At 33.5% G+C, this 17,298-nt stretch overlaps 1 protein-coding gene across 1 annotated transcript in view; it reads right to left on the reverse strand.

Moving 5' to 3' along the window:
* LOC106875965 (alpha-L-fucosidase) overlaps positions 1–17,298 on the reverse strand; it is a 66,546-nt gene that overhangs the window by 8,035 nt on the left and 41,213 nt on the right. Inside the window, exons 8-11 of the mRNA XM_052968378.1 lie at positions 10,421–10,478; positions 5,504–5,581; positions 3,686–3,784; positions 619–690 (exon numbers count right to left, since the gene is read on the reverse strand). Coding sequence (XP_052824338.1) covers positions 619–690; positions 3,686–3,784; positions 5,504–5,581; positions 10,421–10,478 — 307 coding nt within the window. The remainder of the gene's footprint in view (positions 1–618; positions 691–3,685; positions 3,785–5,503; positions 5,582–10,420; positions 10,479–17,298) is intronic.

Genomic DNA, 17,298 nt, shown 5'->3' on the forward strand with positions numbered 1-17,298 from the left:
CAATTTCATTGTGCCAACTTTCAGGAAATGTCTTCTATCACAGCACTGAGTTGCCTTCTGAGTGGAATTTAGCATATGGAAACCATGCTGAAACCTTGAGAGAGAGAGAGAGAGAGCGAGAGAGAGAGAGAGCGAGAGAGAGAGAGAGAGAGAGAGAGAGAGTGTGTGTTGCCAATTTTTTTGTGAATGATGTAAACATCAATAAAATATAAACATCTATATTAAAACTGAAAAATTGTGCTCTCAAATTAAAATACATTATATTTGTTCCACCTAAATTACCAGATATTTCCTTTGTCACTCAAGGCATCTACAGAAACTTACAACCAAAGTCACTATTGTGACATAAAATAAAATAATCGCTTGTATTAAAGTCATTGGTCACAGACGTATGACCTGGATACTGATATTCTACTCCACTGTATACATATCTTATTAAGGAAATTATCATCTTAAAATCTATATATCAGTATATGTGTGTTTTAAATTACTAAAATGACTCTACTCTGTTGCATCTGTCTTAGTATTTTCAGCCACTCTCAGATCAAATCTCTTGTCAAATAGCTGCAACAACAAAAAATTAAATAATAAAAAAATTTTATCAAAGGCCTCCCTTACAGCAATAATCTTCCCCTTTCTGTTGACTGTAATACCAGAGTTGCGAAATCCAGAAGCGACAGACACAGCATGCTGAAACAAATGAGTAAATATTGAAATATTTTCAACATTCCTTCAAAATAAATTTATTGTTCAATGAATACAGCAATATTATCTGTAGTTAGGAAGACAACAGAGTAACTAAAATGGTAAGCACACTTTTTTAATGGCTTAGTGAAAGGAGAAATAATAGTAGCCATAACATTTGCAGGATATCCTTAGGGCTGAATAGTTTTGATTAAGGTAAAAGTTGATGACTGGGGTGGAGGGAAGAAGATATCATGACTCAAGTTACTGCTATCCAATATTTTGATCTCAGCATATAACCCAGCTGGGTGCACCTCACAAAACAATTTTATACTTACTCTCATGGACAAGAGAAAAAGACCATGCAGGATTATATACCAGCTGGTGGGGACTGCTTTTTAAAGTGCTAACTGCAAGTTTGGGTTCTTGTTCTATGAGCTGTGGCTCTCTACTGAGAAACCTTTTCCATCAGCACTATTTAACAAACAATAGGACTGTTAAAAGAAAGTTGCTGTAGTAAATAACACATCAAGTTATGTTATCTTCAAAGCAGAGATCTGGTTGGAATGCTTACAACAAAGTGATTTCCACTAAAGGTACCCAAGGGTCGATTACAGTATTTAGTTTAATTTCTTTCCATTCTAAGTTCAAATGCTATCTACATTTAGTAACCTCTTGAGCTATATTTCCAAGTTGCTTTCTTCTCAGTGATAGTGAGGGCCAGTGTACTGCTAACATTCTGTACACATTTTCCTGCAATGTCTTGATTCTAGTATATTGCTTTGCAATCCAACTAATCACACACCTTTGATCTTCTTGTCACAGAACATCGGCAAACCATTTATCCTTAGTTTCTCTGATGTCTAACTTCCCTTGGAGTTGCCTGAGTGGTCAAGACATACCACAGCACTTTTTTTGTGGTTTAGAAAGAGTCTTTCTAAATAACTGCCTAAGCTTCTAGATCTAGATCCTTATCTATTAGACAGTCTGTGTTCCCACTTTCTCTCCTGCGTGGGTACAAAATATGGACCACACACAGCTACATCAAGACTCTAGAGGCTTTTAACATCTATTGACTCCAGAAGGTAGTTTTAGCATCTTGGCAAGATAGAATTATACACACAGAAGTTTGTCAAACTAATGCTAGCCACATTGAATCCATACATCACAGGCATCAACTAAGATATCTCAGACATGTTGAGCATATTTCTGACACATGTTTTTCCAGTAAGATCATCAAGAACCAACTACACCATGATCAGATCTTGGTTAAGTGACAAAAGTTGTTCAAAGATCAATGAAAGTCATGTTAAAGAAGAGTAACATAAACCCTATAGAAGTGAGACTGTACTGCCCACCTCTTACTTTGGTCGTTGCATAGTTCAAAGGGTAATGAAGACAGAGGAAAAATACACCCAAAACCAAAAGGAAAATCAGTATAAAAAAACATACACAGAGATCTACATTTATCCATATCATATTTATGCAACTCATCTTCAGCTTCACATCAAAGATTAAGATGTATAGCCACCAAAATATCCATAAATTAAGTAGAAAGTGGTTACTATTAGATTTGCAATTAAACAAACATTTGCTCATTTTCAGTTTTTTGTAACCTTGGAAGTCTGAAACAGTTGTGTAAAGCATATTTGTTCAATCAATATATTTGTAATGAGATAACAGTGATGATGGTGGTAGTTTTGTTCATGATGAAGATGATACTTGCACAATGCTTGTCCATTTAATTCAAATTTTAAAGATTAGGGTGTTCTTTTGACAACTCCTGAACTGAGATGATAATAATAGTTGTGGTGATGGTGGTGAACATCATCATCATCATCACTCCTAATACATCACTATTTCATTGGTGTCTTCCAGGAAGACCTGGAGCATTATCACTAAAACAGACATTTCCATGATGAATAGAACTAAAGTACAGAATGTTCACCAAGGAACACAGAATGTAAAAGTATCAAAAGTAATATCACAAAACAGTTTGACCAAAGCTCTTACAATTCCACCAATCCACAGCCCTAGACTGGATTTATTTACTTTATTGACTCCAGAAGGATGAAAGACCAAATTTACTCAGCAGGATTTGAACTCAGAATGTAAAAAGCTGGAACAAATACTACATATCATTTATCCAATATTCTTATCATTTTGAAAATCTTTTGAATTTTTTCTGAGAAGAGAAGCTAGACATAAATATTGATTTTAAATTTTGGCACAAGGCCAGCAATTTCAGGGAAGCAGTGAGTTGATTACATCAACCCCAGTGCTTAACTAGTACTTAATTTATACAAAGTCAACTTCAGAGGAATTTGAACTTGGAACATATAGATATCATCATCGTCGTTGTTTAACATCCGCTTTCCATGCTAGCATAGGTTGGACGATTTGATTGATGATTGGTGAAACCAGATGGCTACACCAGGCTCCAATCTGATTTGGCAGAGTTTCTACAGCTGGATGCCCTTCCTAATGCCAACCACTCCGAGAGTGTAGTGGGTGCTTTTACGTGCCACCAGCATGAAGGCCAGTCAGGCGGTACTGGCATCAGCCACGCTCAAAATGGTGTATTTTACGTGCCACCTGCACAGGAGCCAGTTCAGCGGCACTGGCAACAATCTCACTCGAATGTCTTTACACATGCCATCCGGCACAAGTGCCAGGAAGGCGATGCTGGGCACAGGTGCCATGACGGTTTCGCTTGCCCCAATAGCTCTTCGCAAGACATACAAAATGCTAATCATTTTGCCCAGCATGTTATCGATTCTGCCAGTTCACTGCCTTAAGCTTGACACAAATATTATCAGTTAAGAACATTAAAAAATTACTTGAGAGATAAAAACTGCTAACAACTATCTTTTACTGACCTAAACTACAATCAAGGCAAAGAAGGATCTTTAATGTTTATTTTTGTATTAACTGAATGTATTGAAAAGAGACATATTTCAAAAGTTCTTTTAAGGACTCTTAATGACAATTTAGGACTTACAATTGTTTGAGCATCATGTAATTCTCGGCATTGTATATGCATCACAAAGGGTTCAAATTTAAAAACAGCATCCCCAGTTATTTCTTCTAGTGGTGCTACCTGTGAATATTGCAAGCAAACATCATAAAACAGATAATGAATATGAATTTAAGTTCAATTTCAACACATTTATTTACCCATAACCACAGAGGTTAAACAATATTGATTACTTATCCTACTAGAAATAGCAACCAAATCTCCCAGAAATTGATATTATTGTCTTTAAAAAAGGATACATTGAATAAAGTAATTCAAGATACATTTTCACAAAATATTTAAAAAAAAGAGTTAGAGACAATGGTCGCCTGGACCACTGCTGGTCAATAATTGCTAGCATAGGGTTAAACAAGCTAACACACTTTGCTATTACTATTCTTATTATTCCCCTGGACATCACATTTTAACTCCAAGATATCAGTTGCTGAACTAATCACTGTCTGAGTCTATCACTGAAATATCATTATTACTTTAATATTTACTCATATTTGTATTCCTCTATTTCATTGTCTTATTACATTTAGTTGAACTCATGTTCCACACACAATATTTCATTTATCATCTCATTATTTTCAGTTCTTTGTTTTAGATAACTATACCTACTGCAATGACTGTACTAAAATATGAACACAATCATTTAGTCTTTCTCACTTGAATCTCTCTTTCCAAACTTCTAACTAACAACTGAAAGATTACTGATGAAGATCAAGCAATAGTTATAGCTGTGGTTTAACCTTAAGTCAGCCCTGATCAAGCAAACCTAAAGAAAGCCCATCCACAATCAGTATATAATTTTTATAGGACCATATGTCTGTTTGCTTTTGAAGAGTGTAATTTTAAAAATAATTCAGCTACCAATTCTAGTAGGTCAAAAAATCATGTAGAAGTTCCTTCATTGGTCCAATCTAGCTAGATCAGAATGTCTCTCCAGCTAAATGCTTTAAAATAATGATTAGGTACATATTTTAAGATAATTGAGTTTCTAACAGACTTTTTACCATTTTACAGTCAGCTCCAAAGAGCTGACTGGTCCTCCACTCACATACTCTCTCCTCATTTATCACTCCTTTTGCCACCTATATTTTGTCCACTACCTTCAACCAAGTGTTATCTCTTTACAAACTTTCATTTTCGTAAAAGTTATTAAAATACAGTCACAAATTTAACGAAGTATTTCTGAACTTCTTTCATTTTCTTTTATCAAGAACTTTATTGTTTTATTCCATATTTATCTCACCATCTAATATCAATATTATTCAGTTCTAATCATCCTTTGTAAAGTTCATAGTCTCATCAATTATCATGAAAAAAAAAAATAATGGTGCCCGTAACCCTCAGTGATACCTCAAGTCTTTCATACAAAATTAGTATTTCACAAGAAAGACCAGGGAGTTAAAACGTGTTGGGCTGCCAGCTGAAGAATCAGACAGTCATCACTAGCTGACTCAATCTACTTAATAATACATAGATGCCATATAATACAACACCTTGCTCTATGAAACAGGAGCACAGTATAATTTAACAAGTGATCTGTTGGCCTATAGTATTGAGTATAGTACATCTTTCAAGCCAAGAGAAGGCGACAAGAAACTGCTTCAGCTCACAATCTCTCAGAACAGAAATTCATAGTCAGCCACTGAAATGAGTATTGATGTGGTTCTGGGTTTTGCTAAGATTTGTGTGATGGTCAATGGTCACTCTATTCACAAATAATGGAGAATCCTTATCCTCAAAAAACTAACCAAAAGCATTAAAAAGACAAATTAAATTAAATATGTTTACAGTATCCTCAAGATGGACCAGCTCATGAGTTGTAAAAAGCCATCGACAGCCTTTCTTCTTCACTCCATCAGATTCAGCCTAAAAAATGAAAATAATATAAAATAAATACAAGCAATATTCAAACTTACAATTAAACTGAACACAGAAGAGGGTCTATTGTGAATCCTATCTTTTCATTACATATATTAGTACATTTTGGACAAGGAGGAAATCGAGAGAAACACTTAACTCACATAAGTAAACTAAAGGGGAGTCATTTCCGTTGCCATAATATTGTTACCCTAGCTAACTAGGAAGAACCCTGATTAAAGATGTTCCAACCATGACCATCCTATCTCATTTTACAAAGTGGCACAGGCATAGTTATGTAGTTAAGAAGTTCACTTCACAACCACATGGCTTTGCAGCACCTTGAGCAAGTGCCTTCCATGATAGAACCAGACCAACCAATGACTTGTGAAGGTCTGTGTTAGATGAGATAGAAACTAGGCAGAAATCTGAGATATATATACACATATATACAGTGCAGGATTTACCATTGTGCTTAGGTGTACACAAGCACAGGGTTCTGTTGAACAGTTGTTGGGGGTGACCCATCTTCCTGACCCCCAAATTTTTTATGATGAATTGTTCAAATGTCAAACATTCAAATATTTTTCCTAAAACTTACAAAAGTGAAATTAATAATGTGAATGCTTTTACACAATTTTTTTAACATAGCATCGTGTATAAACAATTGACTGTCCAAGTAACTTAACTAGCACAGGGCCTCATTTGTCTTAAATCTGGCACTGCATACGTATTGCTACTGTCTTACAGACAGTTCATTCATATGCAAACTTCCATGAAAGTATATCCAGCCATTGTGCTGTTTATGTTTAAAGATGTAAAGGAAATATTATCTTGCTTGGAAACAGGTAAGGGTTAACAATAGCAAATACATACAGTTTTAAAAAATTTGCCTCAATGAATCTCATCTGTCACAAGCAAGCCTGGAAAAGTGGACATTATATATGTGTGTGTGTACCAACTAAGCTTTTTGTATATAGTGCTCAGATGCATTACAAACCATTAGAAAAGAGTAAAGAAAGACACCAATGATAGCCAAAAATACATAGATAATACTCAGGGAAAAACACAAGACAGAAAGGTTAACAAAACCCATAAAGAAGAAAGGATGCACAGGCATGTCAGGGGAGCACATGAGATTTCTAAAAGGTTAAAATAATGTTATTAACTGATGGTGTCATTCATTACTGAGAGTACAGCTAAATCTATTGTGAAGTCCCAGTAACTCGACCGTCATTATATATATATAAATAATATATATATATATATATATATATATATATATATATATCATCATCATCATCATTTAACATCCGCTTTCCATGCTAGCATAGGTTGGACGGTTTGACTGAGGACTGGTGAACCAGATGGCTACACCAGGCTCTCCAATCTGATTTGGCAGAGTTTCTACAGCTGGATGCCCTTCCTAACGCCAACCACTCCGAGAGTGTAGTGGGTGCTTTTACGTGCCACTGGCACGAAGGCCAGTCAGGCGGTACTGGCAACGGCCACGCTCAAAATGGTGTATTTTACGTGCCACCTGCACAGGAGCCAGTCCAGCGGCACTGGCAACGATCTCGCTCGAATGTCTTTACACGTGCCACCGGGAAAACAAATATGAAAACGAAAATGAAAACAAACATGGAGGGTCATTAGACCAGACGAAGGTAAAATAGCGAACGCTGGAGAAATATTTCCTTTGACAAGAGAAAAGATAGAAGGTAAAGGTGACGCATTAGATAGAAATAATTACAGCGGTATCAAGTTGTTGGATGAGGTAACAAAGGTCACGGAGAGGGTCATAGCCCAACTAATTAGGGAGAGAGTCAGCCTAGATGAGATGCAGTCTGGGTCCATGCTAGGGAAATCACCACTGATGCTATATTTCTGGTAAGACAGCTGTAGGAGAAATATCCAGCCAAAGATAAACTTCTGTACCTGGTTTTTGTTTACATGGAGAAAGCCTTTGACAGGGTCCCCCGCTCCCTTATCTGGTGGTCAATGAGGAAACTAGGGATAGGTGAATGGTTAGTGAGAGCTGTGCAAGCCATGTACAGGGATGCTGTCAGTAAGGTGAGAGTTGGCAATAAGTACAGTGAAGAATTCTGGGTAGGGGTAGTGGCCCACCAAGGATCAGTCCTCAGCCTCCTCTTATTCATCATAGTCCTCCAGTTCTCTTTTAAGACGACCGGCTATAGGATGTCGTTACGGCATATAGATTTTGTTTGTGTTTGTCGCTGGGAAAAGGGAAAATCCTCCAAATTTATGGTGCTCCAGGGATACAAAGCGGTTAAGGAACGAGCAATATAGCAACAACAGCATAAGCTGTAAACATTCTCCAGGTAAGTGAAACAGTAGAAACGGAAGCAAAGTAGTGATTGTTTACATTGTCATCGGACAAGACTCATCGTTAGAGGGAGGTGTATTTTGGTGAAACAAAATTAATAACTAATCTATATATTTATTAACATAAAAATATCTCTCACCAATGAATGGTTGTTCTACTTTTCAACTGTTTATTCCCCAGATACCCCGTGAATGAACAGGAAGATATAAACCTAACGTATATAAAACAAGTGAAATATCAAAATATGCAAACCATTTTATTCGTCCTTTCATTAATGCCATATTAGTGTATCTGTATATGCGTGTGATATAGTAAAACGACAATTGTGATAATGTACGCAAAAATATTCAGGCCTAAGACTAACAAGTTGATCGTAGATACAACTTCAGGAATAAAAACATTACCGGACCAGCAGACAAAATTATATTAGCTATATCAGATACAGAAACACGTGCATATCATTACACTAAGTCCCTTCATAGCCATAAGCACGTATTTGTGTTTCTCTGTATGTATGCAATACAATGAAAAAAACTTACATCTTCGAATATTATAATTCTGCCAGAACAAGAACTTGTTGTGAAGTATTGTTCTAGGGAATTGATATATTGGCAAAGAGATAAGATGGGCGCATCAATAGATCCCTTTCGGCTGCAGTCTATTTTAGAAAGATTGTTCTTTTTTTGAAGCGCGAATGATTTAGCCATGTTAAAAACAAACTCACATGTACCAGATGAATCATTCGCGTAAGTAAGGATGACAAAAATAACTTTTATTCGTCGTCGTCATCAATAACAAGGTTGGTGAAATTGCACACGAGCTGTCATTTTTATGGGAGATAACTCTGATTACATTTTTAATATTTCGTGCCTATACTTTAATCCTCACGTTTTATTGGGAGATTAGTGTGATTTATACTCAGAAACTGTGTTGTATGGTGGAGGAAATAATCTAATATAGAGTGAATAACTTATTTAAACTAGAAAACAAACGGATAATCCCTAGAATTCAAGGAACTTCAAAGTAGGCACTATTAGTAAGAGCGAATACTGTGCAAGGCGCTTGAGTGTACCTCGACGTGTTCGTTCAATCCGCTACAAATAGCCGTCAAATGACCCCAAATAATACTAAATAATAGACAGAATTATCACAGTTCAATTCTCATCGTTGAGATGAATATAATGTTGCAAATCTTACACAAATTAAGTCAATCACCACAGATGTATTCAGTTGAATTAATAGCCATTACTAGTTTCATGGTTTTACACTAATGTCCTTTCCTTCGTTTCATTGTTTTAATATGATAAATTGTAAATAATGTTCAAGGCGTTGTTAATAACGAAAAAAGCACAGTAAAAACATATAATCTGACTTGTTGACTGATTGTAAAATGAAAAAATATTTAGCTTCTTTGACTGAGGCCTTCATTTAAGTCATTCTCAATGAAATGATTTTGGTCGTGATTTTGCTTCTATTAAAAGTCTCTAAGCACACATTCTTAATACCCTTTTGTTACTAATAAATGTTTTCCATCGACAACATCATTAGAGTAACTGAGAAAATTACCAGCTATATTTGGTTACAGCTTATTACATTGAGTTCAAATAAAGTATCAGAGAAATACTAGGTTGATTTAATATTCCTTTGAAGCAACCTAAACGTAAATTAAATTATAATAGAAGACTTGAATGGTTCTAAATATTTTAATGATTGACTGTTTTCTCAGGTGGATACATCTAATGATGATTATCAATAAAGACACAAGAAAACTAATAGAATAATATGATTTATATGTAGAACCAGTAGCGGAGAGCCTGAATTCAAAAGACTGAAGATTCTCATCAACTCAAAAACAGCTGATGTCTGGGGCACTCTTGTCTAAAGTTAAACAACTTGTTTTTGTCAGGCAAATTTGATTGATCCTATCTATGACCAAAGACATTCCAACCATGACCATCTTATGGCAGCATTGTTAGGGATGGGTATGAGAACCAAGAGAAATGAGCATTGAAGCCACTGAGGATGATTTTGGAATGGCAAGAAATGAGATATATGTTCTCAATGCAGAAGAGATATGGTTAAAGTGTTGTTGATAGTTCAAGGAACTTGGAAAGAAAAAAAGGGAGTAGATATATTTGAGGGAGCAAGAAAGGAGACTCTGAGTTGTATTGCTGAGATACAGGTGAGAGGGGTAAATGAAGAAGATAGTGTAGTCTATGTATGCACAGATATCATCTTTTGAAGAGAAGCTTGAGTTGAGGATGTGTTTTGAACAGCACAGATGAATTGTAGATGGGGCTTGAAGAATTTGCATGTCAGAGAGAAATAAGATACGTGGTTTATGAATGCCAGGAACACGGTTCAAGTTGATTTTTATACCCATAACCTCCACAAGATACACATGCATTTCAGTTTTCATAACAATTGTTTGCGACTGTCACCCACGACATTCAATACAGCTGCATTTTGACATCTTATTTCAGGGAAAGTTGAAAGGTTACCTGCGATTTGGGTCTTGGCCATAAACCAGCATGTCTTGGAATATTTACACTTACATCCCTGAAATAAATTTTTGGAATTTACCATATAAAAATGACATTTGAAAAAATCACATTTTTTTTGTAGTTCAGTGTGCATTGTTTAACGTAGGATGAATGAGAAAGAAGTACTCAGTACATGTTGTAGAGGATATGTCATTTTTTATTAAAACTGAAGCTGAGATCTTGCTTTGCAACATGAGTTTCACATCACTACTTTACCTGAAGATCTCAGTTGTGTGAAACTCAAGTTGTGAGACAAGCTCTCAGCTTCAGTTTTAAGAAATTAATTGATATATATATATATATATAATAATATTAGGGACAAAATCCAAAATTACAGGTAAAAACTCAATTAAAATCAATTTATAAAAAATTAAAATTAAATTGAGCTTTACAGATTAAAATATATATAAATTATCATGGTGCAGGATAACTCTATGTCTTTTGACTAGAGCCAGTTGGTTTTTGAACAAAACTTGACATTCGAGTCGTTGACAATGAAGTTCTGCAGAGATGCTTTTCCCTTATTCCAATAATTTGAAGTGAACAATACCTATTGTATTCCACCAAATACAGAGCAAAAATTTCTTTGGGTATTGGAACTAGAATTTCATTTGGTGAAAACCACTGCTTCTTGTATTTATTGTTGGAATAAACTATCCATTTCTCATCACCTGTTACAATTTAATTAAGAAAGTATTTCTTCAATCCTGATTAGCAATTTATTAAATGCACTGCTTTATTCTCAAGGAAAGATCATGAGGTACTCATATACCTTCCTTATACATTCTCCCAACATGTTTGAGATGATCTTCTGCAGTGGACCAAGGTTTATTAAGCTCCCTGGTTTTTTGACACAGATCCCCTTCAATTCCTGTTTTCACGGTGTCATTATTGAGAACAGTAGGTATTTCTGATTGATATCCATATAAAAGATTGCAGTCACCATTTTTGAATTTGTCAAATTATCTTTGGCATTTCCAAATGCTCACACCATCAGGATATATAGTACATATGTTTCTCCTTGCATGTGTTAACCTTACAAAATTCATTAAGCATGCAATACCAAATATGCAGCTCACTAAAGTCCTTGTTTTCCATGGGCTATCAGACAGAGTATACAAACACACAGTACATGTCCACGTTATGTTTGGTCATTAACATTATGTTGATTGTTTGATTGCAAGGACACCTTTTATTGGCTTGAAAACTATTTGTGATATGATAGCAGACTATTTCCTTGAACATATGGTATTACTACTTTACAGCACTCCTAATGTGTGTGTGTGCGTGTGCACATGTGTGCGTGTAGTGCAGTATTTAGGGTATAGCATATAACCAATCTTTAGATCTCTATGTGTTCCTTTATTTTGAAAGATTTGTCTGTGAAGAGAAATCCAAGAGTATTTTGTAGTTGTTCTTTGTCAATATTAAAAACAGAATAAATATAGAAAAATAAAAGTGGAAATATGTTCATACACTTGTTATATCCTTACACATTTTTCACTAAAGAAAAGATCATTTATACAAAAGATATACCTTACAATAAGATAACATCATGAAATCAGAGAGACTTTACAGAAACAATGTAACTGTCAGAATACTACAAATTATCTCAAAGCTAACATTGCATCTATTATACAAACTCTGATGATTTTATGATGCAAGGTATATTGTAAGATATACCCTTGCATAAATGATCTATTCACTCATGAAAAATGAACACACCTCCACTTCTACTTTATGTATATATGATTTTTATGTTCATTTTCCATGCGGGAATGGGTTAGACAGGTCATCAGTCTTGAGTCAATTCTTTTCCAGACTTACTGTCCTCCAAGACAGGTCAAAGGACATATTTCACATATCTAACTCGGCTTTAGTAGGGTTTCTGCAGATGGATGCCTTTTCTAACACTAACCGCTTGAAAGAATATTCTGGATGAATCTTTTGAGATCACTTTGAATGTCACAAAACTGAAGAGTGCTCACTACTCTAAGAAGGAGAATAGAGAGAGAAGATAATGACAAAAGCTGAGCTTAGTGTGAGAGAAGCAAAAATGTATGTATGTATCTTCTTGCCAATAGAAAATGAGCTGGTTTCTAACCTAGTTCCAAGGCTCTGTTACAGGAATTTCAGCAACATCAATAGGGTATTTGTGCATGTTTCTATGTACTTGTGCAATATTTGGATTCAGTGCATATGCAAATTTGTATGTTTTGTTTTATTAACATGCATATAGTTAAATGTCTAGACATGTGCATATGCACTTAAATGATAAACTTTTGGAAAATTTTACAAATCCTGTCAGTTCCATTGATGACTTGTATTTGTAATCTTCTAATTAGCTTCCTTCTTTCTGATTTTGAGAAGCCTAATTTCTTGATATTGGTGCTGAGGCTGCTTGTTACATATCCTAATGCCCAAATAATAACAGATATAAATCTGGACTTGTAAAGTAGCTGTACATTTCTCAATAGTTCAGCATAGATGCTTTCTTTTTGGCTGATCTTTACCTTTATGTTGACATCTGCTGAGCAACTAATTTCCACTACTGTACAAAGTTTCTCCTTCCTGTCACGTGGGTCTTTATTGCTTTGGCTTCAATGTTATCATCATTGTATAGTGTCTTTGCTACATCACATCTCATCAGCAGATAATAAAACAATGGCATTTTTGTGTAGGTGATATCTTTGGTATTAACTCCACAAAGTTTGCATTGGTTATCACCTTTTGGTGTTTTCCAGCATCTCTGCCCCTTTTGTGCATCAAGAATTTGGTTGCTATTTTCTGTTCATGGATTGCATATACAAAATATGTATGTATGTATGTATGTTTTTGCAAATACACATACAGATATATTCATTCAAAAAACACAAAGACATTTTTACTTATAAAGATAATATATTCTAACAACAAAAAATACATTTTGTAAACCCTTTGCATAAACCAGAATCAATTATAAGTGTGTGTAAATATTAATACGTGATTGTTATTCAAATATGATGTCAAATGATATAATAAAATTAGTGTATAATCTTCCAGTTAGTCTTAGCAATTAATTTTAACAACATAATTAACAACTGAAACAAACATCAATTCAAATGAAGACATGATATGGATAGTATAAAAATTAAAACATAAACAACATATGAAACAAAAATCAGATTTGATATGCTTTTAAATTCAAATTGCAAAGATACTATTGTTATTTTCTGTAATAAATTTACTTTCAAAATATTTTTTTAAAGTTTTTAATCAAATTTTCTTTTATTTTTCACTTGGGAATAGGTGATAGAGCCTTTATGACAAATTTCCATCTCATAATAATATGTTTATAATTTTTTTTTTAAATTTACAACCAAAGGTAAGAGTAGATTCTACAGTAGGTTTTTCACAAACATGGGCCAAAGAAAATCAGTTTGTCTTTTATGTCTAGAGGGATGTAAGATGAAAATTAATTTTGCAATTTGTTGAGAAAGATAAACAAATATTGGAAATACTCTAGTGCCACTAAAATGCATGAGGCGTTCTATCTGTAACTATATTGTGATTATATAAAATTGGTTAAAATACAATGCTGGATATATTTTTATTATTACTTTTTTTCTTTTGTAGGGAAGGAGAAATATCAGCAATATTATTAAAATTATCAAGGGTCTACAATACTAAAAAAAACAGGTTACAAAATATTATTCTATAAAATCAAAATATTTTTTTCTGCAAAGTTTTAACATCAAACTCAGATTTGCTATTTACATGGAGTGTAAATTTTTGAAATTGTTCTGTACTTGCAGATCACAGATAGCAAACATTGTACTGAACAAAATTTATCCAGCTACAAAGTTACATACAAGTTGTGTGCACACACACACACACACACACACACACACACACACACACACACACACATTATGTTTATATATACATTCACATACACACACAATGGCATGTATTGTGCATACATACAAGTATATGCATGCACATATAAAAACACCCATGTTTCATGCACCTCTTATTTCTGATTGCTTTCAGATAAAATTCAAAATAATAGTTACAAAATTCAGATTTTGCAACTAACAACCCTATTGAGAAACTAGCTACAAGTTATATATATATATACACACACACATCATTGTCCAGATTCAACAGAAGATATTTAATTCTCTTCTTTGGTTTCTGGACAAAATCAGCCAAAAATTGCTGATAATTGTAAGAGATTTGTTTGATGAAAACATAGCCAGTGAATATCAAGTATAGGGAGGCTGCTTTTTAAAACTCTAAGGAAGAATGCCAACATTCCTTGTGTTGGAAGGAATACAACTTCATGATTATTTTTTTTAAGCATTGCTACCTATGCAAAAGGAGTAAATGGTATATATTTAATATTAATATTTATAGTGCTGGTTTTATATTATATATAACATCTAAATGAATATTGATCTTAAATAAATTAAAAGAAAAACTTACTCTTCCTAACGACAGTCCACAAGTAAGTTGGTAAATCATTGGGTGTGTGTGTGTGTGCATGCACCTGTGCGCACACACTTGTGTGCACACATGCATGTGTTTGTGTATAATGCCACAATTGTCTGTTTATATGTTTCTGTGTAACATTTCCAGCACAACTATCCCTTATCACCTTATTTGGCAAGTGAAGCAAGACATCATATTTGGTGTCAAAAAATCATTTGTTCATAAATATTTTTAACAAGTTATTTTTTCCCCTTTTCAAAAACTCAGAACAAAAAGATATAATAATTGAAATATAAAAATAATTGAAAAATTATTGCACTCAATCTTCCTCTCTAACTTGGACATTTTTCACACAGTACTAAAAGCAAAGTGCAAATTAAACTGTTGAGAAAAAGAGAAGAATCAAGGGAAACTTTTAATTTTATAACAGTAAGAGAAAATCATCAAAAAAAGAATGTTTGCAAAAGCCATCATTTGCTTCTGATACCAGTACATCAGGAATAGTATAAAATATAGGTAGAAATTGTTGATTAGGTTTTACATACAATTTGAACAATGCTTCATAGAATTCAAAGTTTTTCACTCATCATCTAATTAAGAAATATTCATCAATTCAAACATCAAAGTTTTCAGATTAAGAGCAAGACTATAACAATCACGACCAAAGGATATCATAGATATTTTCTTATTCTTTCAAAATGTTTTTTCTTTAATAAAACTAAAACTATATTTATTTCAAATAGGTTTTTACAACCCCTAATTGTATCTTGATTGTATAAACCATTTTTAGCCTTCTGTTTCCTTTTTGCGCAAATTGTTTTAAGATTCCTTTTCTCATGTCCACACATTTTGCTTTGTTTTTGTCTTTTTTGCTGAATTTGACAAAATATTTTAGAAGTAAATAAAAGGTCTTAAAAATTTATATCCCAAAATCTAAGGTGGAAAAACCAAACAAATTTTCTTAAGAAAAACAATTGGACAAGATTCATAAACTGTCTTTAATTATCTTTCATAAATGATATTCATAGTTTAATTTGAGTGAATAAATTCAACTCCATTCTTAGAAAAGGTATACTAAAGGAATTGTATATAAGAAGTGTGATGATCTAAGGTAAGGAAATGTGACTTGCAAATATGGAAGATCTGATGCAATTAGAATGGAATACATAGATTATAATCAGTCAGGATATGTGATATTAACTTAGAATTGAGAAAATGACTCAGTACTGAAGAAATTTATTAATTTAAACATGAGACATAGCTACACTATTATGGACATATGTGAATTTTATGAAACTAGTAAGGTGAAAAAGATTCATGAAGTGACAATTAAAGGTAGCCATGACAAAAACAGCCCAAGAAACACTTAGGGCAAATGAAATACATCATATCTGAGAATGGTAAGAACTCTCAGGCAAGATGGCAATTCTAATTTCAAGCAGAAGTCATTTCAATACACTTCCATCATTCTCACAGGAAAGGCATAAATGTAACATCATATTTGCTCCTTTTTAAAGCATAACTTCATAAATCTAGTCAATAAGAATAACATATTAATATAATATTTGGTTATTTTTAGCCCTCCATAATCAATTTTTAATTTTCTATGGTGAAGTTAATTGTAGATCTTGCCAAAACTGTATTTATCTTGTTTAATATATGATCTGTATCAAGTGTGGGGAGAAGGGAGATAAAACGAGTTTGCAAAGTAAAAACTTACAATTTGCTAAACTGTTAAGCTACTTATTCCTTTTGATACCAATCCAAGCTGCATGGGATCACCTCTAGTTCTATGATATATATATATATATATATATATACCCTACTTGTTTTGAAGAGTTTCTATTAAAATTAAAACATTCCACCATTTTAACTTAATTGGAACAGATAAGTGGTGTATTTTGTTAAGAACATGGTCATGAAAGATATTTAAACTGATAAAGTTTCAATGCCTTGATGACTGCTTTTGGTTTCCTTAAACAACTTTTAATCCACTAAGTATAAAAGAATTACATAAACATTTGGTAAAAGATAATCAGCTTTCTTTCATTTTTTTTTCAAATGCTAATAAGCATTATTATTTTCTAAATTTTCCTAAGACACAAGTATTTAAAAAAAATTTATTTAAAACACACTCCTGTCAATGGCTGTCCACCATTCAAGGGATCTTTTCATTTTTTAACCTAATATACTATGAGTTATTATTCAAAGCTACATTTGCATTTGAAGTACTTCATAAAAAAGACTTCTTTTCATATTTCTTGATGTTTTTAAATAACAATCTATAATGTAAACATCATACATACACACACACACACACACACACACACACACACACACACACACACACACACACACACACA

This window comes from Octopus bimaculoides, chromosome 5 (assembly GCF_001194135.2).
Source record: "Octopus bimaculoides isolate UCB-OBI-ISO-001 chromosome 5, ASM119413v2, whole genome shotgun sequence".
NCBI classification, from domain to species: Eukaryota; Metazoa; Mollusca; class Cephalopoda; order Octopoda; family Octopodidae; genus Octopus; species Octopus bimaculoides.